The 9,068-nt window shown below is 40.1% G+C and overlaps 1 protein-coding gene across 1 annotated transcript in view; it reads right to left on the bottom strand.

The window, feature by feature from the left end:
• The window catches only part of bicc2 (bicaudal C homolog 2), a 33,668-nt gene continuing 24,600 nt past the window's right edge, over positions 1 to 9,068 (bottom strand). Inside the window, exons 17-20 of the mRNA XM_037542531.1 lie at positions 2,359 to 2,516; positions 1,019 to 1,118; positions 688 to 738; positions 1 to 503 (exon numbers count right to left, since the gene is read on the bottom strand). Of these exons, the coding sequence (XP_037398428.1) occupies positions 373 to 503; positions 688 to 738; positions 1,019 to 1,118; positions 2,359 to 2,516 (440 nt within the window). The 3' untranslated portion in view covers positions 1 to 372. The remainder of the gene's footprint in view (positions 504 to 687; positions 739 to 1,018; positions 1,119 to 2,358; positions 2,517 to 9,068) is intronic.

Below are 9,068 nucleotides of genomic sequence, written 5' to 3'. Positions count from 1 at the left end.
TTTATCTGAAATGTTTAATAATTTTCACAATATAAATCTCACGTTTGTGCAGCATGTCATGGCTCTGCACAGAGAGGTTTGCATAGAGGGAGAAAAAAACAAAGAGAATGAAAAAGGGAAAGAGATAAGGTTTTGCATATTAATTGTTGGCAGTAGTAGATAGTTGGTCCACAGTGAAGGTCAGATATCCTTACATGTTTCCTCTGAGAGTCATATCACATCTGTCCGCTCTCTAAGTCCTCCGTAATTAACGGAAACACTCAGCCCTTTATTAAATCTTTTTGTCTTATTACTGGACCCTGAGGGACACGTCCATTTGCCAGAAGTTTATTGCAGATAATGCAGCCTAGAAAGTGTACCCAGTGTCTCTTTTCACCAGCGGTTACTTTTGGCAGCTGCATCTTCGTCCATAATTCGTGGAAGACGGCCACTAGCCCCACCCTCAAGATAGCCAGACTTAACCAAAGGGGCTTCAGGGGGTTTCATCTTACTTTTATTTAGATCTGGAAAGAGGGGGTGAGAGAGAGAAAGAGAGAGAGAGAGAGAGAGAGAGAGAGAGAGAGAGAGAGAGGAACAAAGGTGAATGAAAGCATGAGTGAGAGTTAGTGAGTAAGCTCTATACTAAATAGCTATATTAAATAGCTTATATAGCTAAAATGACAAAAAAGAAAACCTATAGAGGTTTACCGAATTTAGAAGACTTGCAACTGACGTACATGTCATATAAATGAGGTGATCCTTAATAAGGTAAAAAATGTAAACAAGTATTTGTATGTATATGAACTATATTGTACTGTAGCATGCACACATATACAGGATGGAAGGTAAGCAGGCAAACAGATCACAGTAACTGTATTACAAGACAAAGATCACCTGAGTGGCATTATCGAATCATTGTCCTGAATTTCACAGTTGGAAACCATCTTAGCTGAGGTGTGATTGAGCTTGATTACACACAGCAATTCAGATGCCTTCTGTTCTCCTATAAAAAACTCAAGCTGCTCTGCCAAATGCTTACCAGAAATAGCCAGCAGCATCTTCCTCCTGGCCCCAAATGTGGACACACCCACTTCCTTCAGGTCTTCTTCAGAGAGAGTGAGGAAGGTCTGATAATCAATCTGATACAGAGAGAAAGAGAGTTTAAAAAGGTTCTACCTACTCCTACATCTCATTTACAGTTCCTCATAGCACCATTCATTGAAAGGTTCTCTAGGGAACCAAAAGTGTCTCTTCTATGACATTACTGTGAAAACCTACAATGACTTTTAACCAGAACACACAGTGGTATTGATGCAAAGCTAACTGACTACTAATGCTGCCCCTTGTGGAGAATTTTCAGCCTGCTGAATGTGATTGAGTGAGTTCCAGGTAAGGTCCATGAGGTGCTTAACAAAATTTGCATGAAAATAAATACTCCATTTTCGGGGCTAATCATAAACACAAATGTGAACATAATTAAATCAGATAATTATATACTTGCATAGTGTTGCTTCTTGATCTGAAGCAAAAATATATAAATATGTCAGCAGTGGCAGAGTGCAGCTGCAGTTAGCCAAAAAGCTAACACAGCAGTTAATAAGCTGGATAACTCTCCTATTATAAAGAGTTAAAACAGTTATAAAGAAAATCATCTAGTTTGATGTGCCTGCACTTTTGTTGACTGCATTAAAAGGTTTGCGCTTAGATACTATGTGTCTCAAAACGATGGCCGCAGTTGAGGGAGGAGAGACCTTGCTGGCACTAGTAGGCTCCTCTTGAGTTCTCACTCATGCACAATGGACATAGTCTGAGCAGGCTGCACCAGCACAATATGATTCAAGTTATGTGGCACATTTAAGTCTTATGTTTAAAAACCTGGTGCCCAGTATTCTACCACTCACAGTTTCCTTTTCAAAAGTTTTTGTGCTGTAAATAAAGGATTATGGGTGACAGAAGGTCTCAAAGGGTACATCATTTGAGAAGGAGGCATTTTTGGATCCTACAGGAAGGAACAGCCTTCAATCATGTAACAGCCAAGAAATGCAGGCTTCCTCTGCAGCATCCTTGGCTTGGAGATGCAGTTGCTGGTTAAAATAGCGCTGCCTCCATTTTTAATATATTAAATGTTGCTGTTTGAAGGGTAAAAGAGCTAAAGCAGTAGGTCAAAGATGCCATTTTATCTGTCAAAGTTTCACATTCAAAATCTTCCATCCCAGAAGTCTATGATGTGTTATCGCTCACTGTAGAAAATTCTATTGAAATAAGGGTCATTTTGTGACGGATTGTGGTGGATTCTGCTGAAATGAATGCAAATTCACTACCAAAACTTTGCTTGCAAACGCTAGTGTGACTGGGCCTTAAGACTGATGGATAGTTTACCTCTTGATCCTGAAACACTGTATTGTATTTCTCCAGGCCCAGTTGTAACAATAACTCCATCAAATTGTCATTGGGTGGAGGGGAGGGGCTTGGAGGTCTGCCAATCAAGGGCCTGGACACACCTTCAAAGTAGCTGCTGCTTTTCAGATATCCCTCAGCTGCAAGAACAAAGGTTCAAAGGTCAAATCCCAAAATAGGATGTACAGGATGTTCAAACTGCTGTACTGTACAAATATAAATATCGAGCTCAGGTGTTAAAAGCATCATCATTTATTAATAATTTAACTCTTAAGTCTCAGGTTTGCGTTTAGAATCCAGACCCAAAGGTTTCACCTTTCACCACGTTGCTCCAGGTTGTGCTAGGTGTGCTTTAGCTGGGTTTCAGTTTGGCTCCTGAAGCATTTGAATGAATAGACGTTGCTAGTGGAAGCCAAAGTAAGTGCTTTCTAAGCTTGTGGATGAGTGAGAGGGATTGAGCGACACTGCTTTTAGTGAGAGACGCTAAGCCCTGAAGACTGAGAATCCGACTGACTTTGACTTCCAATGCCAAGAGAAAATGAGCTCTGCTTATCAACGGACGACATTAGGACGTTTGATTTGATACAGCTTGCATGACATGCAGTCATTGCAGACTTTGATAGGTCTGCATCCTCTAGTCTGATCCAGTGTTCATTCTCACATTTTGTGCCAAAGATAAACTGAAATAGTTTAGTCCATGACATCTAAGGTAAGCTGTCCTCAAAAGTGTGCAGCTGAATCACTGACACCTTTTTCCACAGGTGAAAATGCTCTTATTTTGCATTCCTTATTTTAATGACTGCATGCACCCTAGTTGGCATGATAAGTAGATCAAATTCACCTGACAGTTATATATGAGCTTCAATAGAGGAGATAAGACAGAACAAGTAAATCTATTCTTTCTTTTTCTACAAAGGCCTTCATATTTTAGTTCAGCTCTGCTACATCACATTGAAACAACATTGTCATGTCGTGGCTGACATCATTTGCTGTCATAACAGCTAACATCACAAGCTCATTTTTTATACTACTCTAGTTAGTCATCATGACATCAAACATTGACACCTGTCATGATAATTACTGATAATAGTAACATGACACAACAATGTTATTGAACAAAAAGCGTCATGACAACTTATCTGTATCAGCTATGAAATGTTTATGGCATGGTTATGTCCATGTTTTGTAGCAGGGCTCAAGTTAAGTATTACCACATGGTCAATGTCACAGCTTTAATTTGTACAGTGGCCTAGAAATAGTGTAAAATCTTGAATATTGTGAAGAAATTTTACTTGTCATGACTTTTCTTTGTTTTTTTTAACATTCCAAACTGTTTACTGTTCATTTTCGAGTTTAAATGGGAAAAAAAATACCAGATGATCAATGTGGTCTCACACTTTTGTATGCCACCATATATTATATTTTATATATTATATACATGTATATAAAATGGAATGGAATTAAATGGAAACAGAAACTCTAGAAAATGGCAATGGAAGTTTAAATACACTGTATATTACACATACATCTCTAGCGCCTCTCCATGAGTCTTTATTATTCTTTATTTTCTGTATTATATTTTTATTTTATTTGTCCCTATGGAGTGAGGCCACTTCACTACACCTCACGTTCAAAACAATTCATAACGAATTACATGTTTTTTGTTATCTCCAAAAAAAGTGGAAATTCTCTGGCTTTAGGGCCTCTTGTGGCTGTTATTCACTGATCTGCTCTCTGTGGCCTCTCCATGTTAGACTGGGACAGAAAGTGTAGGGAGTATATTGCTAACACCAGAGAAAATGCCACACTGAAAGTAAGGAAAACCAAACAGAGTGAAAGCTCATGAGTCTGAGGGTGGGCAGGTTTGCTGCTGAAGCTCTAATGGTGCTTAAACTAAAAAAGATGCCATGTGAGAGGAAAAGAGGAGGATGTGATTGCTGTGTTGTGTCTGCCTGTGGGCCATAACAGAGACGGGACGGCTGGAAGAGCACAGCCTAGAAAGAAGGGTGTGTGATGGGGCCTGTTACTGCGAGCGACTGAGAGCGCGTAACTGTGAGCGACGTTTTGTGCCATTAGCTTCTAAATCGACCAAAAGTGATTTTGGTAAGTACCCGAAACATCATGGCTTCTGCTGGTTGTTTTGTCTGCTCGGAGTGTGGCATGTTTAGTTTAACGCCCTTTTCCGCCTCTAGTGATAAAGATAGTGGCTGTGTTTGTACTAAGTGCCAGCTAGTGAGCTCTCTGGCGGAGAAGGTAGTTAGGGTAGGGGTTATTAAGGGATAGGCAGCAAGATTCAGCGTTAGCAGCTCCGGGTGCCCTAGGGAGAGTTAGCACCCCCTCGACTCCGGCGTTAGAGCCCTCACAGCGGGGCGAATGGGTGACGACTCAGCAGTCTAGCCGCAAAGTTGAGGCTAGATGCCAGCTTTCACGCCATCAGACCAAATGGAGTTAGATTTACTAACCGATTATTTTGAAAATACCTTCCAATCCACTTTAGAAAAGGTGTCGCCACTGTGGTACAATGATATAACCCGTACCTTAAAACAAAAAGCTCGGAAACTAGAGCGGAAATGGCCACAAACCAAGATGGAAGTGTTCCACTCGGCCTGGAAGGACAGCCTTATAGAGTATAGAAGTGCTCTCACTAAAGCTCGCTCAGCATATCTGGCCTCGCTGATCGAGAATAATAAATATAATGCTAGAATTCTGTTTAGTGCGATTTCCCAAATCACAAAAAATCAGGCAGGTACTGAACCAGAAATCCCAGCAACTCTCACCAGTGAAGTTTTTATGGACTTCTTTAAAAATAAAATTGAAAATATTAGACAACAATTTCAACTCACAGTATTAAATCCAACCTGTCATCTGACTTGGCTGATATAGAACAAAATACAGTTGTAGAAGAAAGGCTGGGAACATTTTACCCACTCCCACAGCTGGAGCTAGAGAAGATTATCTCTTCTGCAAATTGCACAACCTGCACACTCAATGCAATTCCCTCAAAATTACTCAAAGAAGTACTACCAGTCATTATAAACCCTATTTTAACTATAGTAAACTCGTCCCTTAGTCTGGGCTATGTTCTCAAAGCTTTTAAACTAGCAGTTATTAAACCCCTGATCAAGAAACCAAATCTTGATGTTAGCGTTTTGTCTAATTACAGGCCTGTTTCTAATTTACCATTTACATCTAAGATCTTAGAAAAAGCTGTGGCCCAACAACTTAGTTCATATCTACATAAGAACCATATATGTGAAAAATTCCAATCTGGATTCAGGCCACATCACAGCACTGACACAGCTCTAGTTAAGATAACTAATGATCTTCTTGCCTCTGATCAAGGCTCAGCACAGCTTTCAATATGATAGACCACAATATTCTCCTAGAAAGGTTAGAAAACATGTTTGGAGTCACAGGGACGGCCCTATCATGGTTCCAATCTTACTTAACAGAACGTTATCAGTTCGTCAGTGTAAACAATTTATCTTCCACTTATTCAAAAGTAAAATTTGGAATCCCGCAGGGCTCTATTTTAGGACCATTATTATTTACTCTATACATGTTACCGTTAGGCACAGTTATAAGTAACCATGGTATCAACTTTCATTGTTCCACAGACGATATGCAGCTGTACATATCAGCCAAGCCCGATGACAAATACAGGTTAAAGAAAATGGAGGACTGTGTAAAAGACGTGAAAGGCTGGATGTCACGTAATTTCCTCCTACTAAACAGTAACAAAACAGAGGTTCTCCTTCTGGGTCCAAAATTGGCAAGAAATAAACTACCAGATTTAATTTTAAATCTCGCCGACTTTCCAGTTACACCTGGATCAGCAGCAAAAAATCTTGGCGTCATAATTGATTCAGATTATCATTCGATCAACACATAGGCAGCATCACTAGAACAGCATTTCTACATCATCGCAACATTGCCAAGATAAGAAATGCCTTATCCCTGCGTGATGCAGAAACACTAGTACATGCCTTTATTACTTCCAGGCTAGACTCTTGTAATGCACTACTGTCAGGATGTACGAGCAGGAATTTGAGCAAACTCCAACTAGTCCAAAATGCTGCAGCCAGGGTCCTCACTAAAACTAGAAAATGTGATCATATCAGTCCAGTGCTATCATCACTTCATTGGCTGCCTGTTAAATTCCGTATTGATTACAAAATTCTCTTATTGATGTATAAAGCCCTACATGGGCTCGCTCCTGAGTACTTGCAAGAACTTATTTCCCATTATGAGCCATCACGACCACTCAGATCCCAGAGTGCCACTGGCTTATTAATAGTTTCCAGAATTCATAAGGCTGCACCTGGGGGAAGAGCTTTTTCTTATAAATCCCCCAAACTCTGGAATGATCTTCCAGAAACTGTTCGGGATTCTCAGACACAGTCTCAATCTTTAAAACTAGGCTGAAAACTCACTTATTGAGTTTAGCTTTTGGTAGGTAATGTTCCCCCTTAGATAAAGGCAGCAGATCCAGGGGTCCATGGACACAGGGAATTATAGTAAACTGAGACGCTGGTGCTGTCGTTTTTTCCGAGTATACAATCGACCACATGTTTGGCCGGACACTGAAGGACGACTGACTGTCAAGCCCTCCTGCTACCCACTTCAAACCAGCTGCCCACGCCCCAGCTACCACCACCTGCCTTGTACGAGCTGCCCACCCTACGCTGATGTTCTCATAGACTCCTAGCTATTCCTACTTCCAATACTACTGCTATTAATATTAGTAGTAGAATCACTTCTAGGTAGTTTGATCAGAGGAGGATGGATCCCCCCTGGTGAGCCTGGTTCCTCCCAAGGTTTCTTCCTCAGTTCTGAGGGAGTTTTTCCTTGCCACTGTCGCCCCTGGCCTGCCCACCGGGGGGTTTTTAAGTTTTTAAGCTTTTACATTTTTTACATTCTTGTTAAAACTCTGTCTTTTCTGGAATTCTGTGAAGCTGCTTTGTGACAACATCCATTGTAAAAAGCGCTAAACAAATAAATTTAATTTGATACATTAGCAAGACCCTTAAGAAAGAAAACAAAGCCAAGGCTAAAGTCTTAAACTCAACACGCTGCCACAGTATACTGAAGGCATTAGAGAGAGAGAGAGAGAGAGAGAGAGGAGAGAGAGAGAGAAGAGAGAGAGAAGAGAGAGGAGAGGGAGAGAAGAGAGAGAGGGGGGAGAGAGAGAGAGAGGAGAGAGATGAGAGAGAGAGAGAGAGAGAGGAGAGAGAGGAGAGAGAGGAGAGAGAGAGAGAGAGAGAGAGAGAGAGAGAGAGAGAGAGAGAGAGAGAGAGAGAGAGAGAGAAGGAGAGAGAGGGAGAGAGACATGGCAGGTTATCGGATGCACCTACCATATAAGTTCACTTTGTAGGTTTTCAGCTACTGACCGAACAATTTATCTGCCTCTCCATCAATGGAAAAAGACCACTAGAAGACTACAGGACAATGACACTGACATGGCAGTAGCATTTTAGTGTGTGATGCTGTTTCATGTAAAAGAGTCTATTTATATATATAAATAGACACATTAGCATCACTGTTGGGCTAAGAATAGTCTGCCAAACAAAAATATCAAGAACTGGTCATGTGGTCAGAAACTGACTTCTGATAAAGATTATCTCTCTCTATTTTTAAATTGCGAGGTGAGCCATGTTTTGAGCTTAGAAAGCATCAGGACAAGCTTCTTATAAGGCAGGTTAACACATTTGACTGATTGACAAGTAGGTAAACAGTGATTGAAAGAACAGGGAAGAGGACTGATCAGCATTTAGAAACTGACAGATATAATAATAAACAGACACCATGTTGAAAAAAGGTGTTTTGATGTTGAGGCTGTGAAAATCCTTCAAAACGCAACACTTTTAAGGTGTGCGCAGTTTCAGAGGCAGGAGTGAATTTTAGTTGTAATGCACATTTCCCATAAATAATGATGCAAAGAAAGGCATCTGAATGTGCCTTTAACTACAAACTAACTGACCAACTAAACTTACTATGCACTTAAAAATAATGGTTCTTCAAGGGTTCTTTAGTAAAGAAACCCTCAAAATACCCTTTGCATGATTAAAAGGGAGATGAAATAGTCCCCCGTTGTGGGACTAATAAGGATCACTTAATCTAATCTAGATGGTTCTGTACAGAATCTTTTTGAAAAGGGTTCTATATAACACCAAAAAGGGTTCTTCTATTTGACATTGTACCAGTAGAAAAACTCTTCAGAAAGGACCTATATAGAACCATCTACAGCACATTGTGAAGAGCCCTTTCACAATGCAAAGGACCATTTAATCATGAAAAGGGTTCTTTGAGTGGTTATGGTTCTATATAGAATGATTTTCTTCACTAAAGAACCATCGAAGATCATTTTTAAGAGCATAACTAAAACTAAGCTACAAAGTAGGTGTGTTTAATAACAGTGACAGTGAGTGTATACAGTGTTTAAAATTCACAGCAATACTGCTGTGTCTGATACATTCATACCTCTTAACATGGCCAAAAACAACCAACTCTAAAGGCCTTTGACTGACATGCAAAATAACCAACTGCAGATTGTTGTTTTAGCATGGCTTATAGGGGTAGGCTATTTTTATAACTTGTGCTACAACAAAAACAGCCCTGTAGGAAACGTGTCTGCAAACACTTAAGGATATCTAACTTAAACACTACTCAATGCTTCAAATAACACTATCCTT

The sequence above is a fragment of the Pygocentrus nattereri genome, chromosome 11 (genome assembly GCF_015220715.1).
Source record: "Pygocentrus nattereri isolate fPygNat1 chromosome 11, fPygNat1.pri, whole genome shotgun sequence".
NCBI lineage: Eukaryota > Metazoa > Chordata > Actinopteri > Characiformes > Serrasalmidae > Pygocentrus > Pygocentrus nattereri.
The sequence above is the reverse complement of the archived record's forward strand: the minus strand, read 5'-3'. Positions and strand labels throughout refer to the sequence as shown.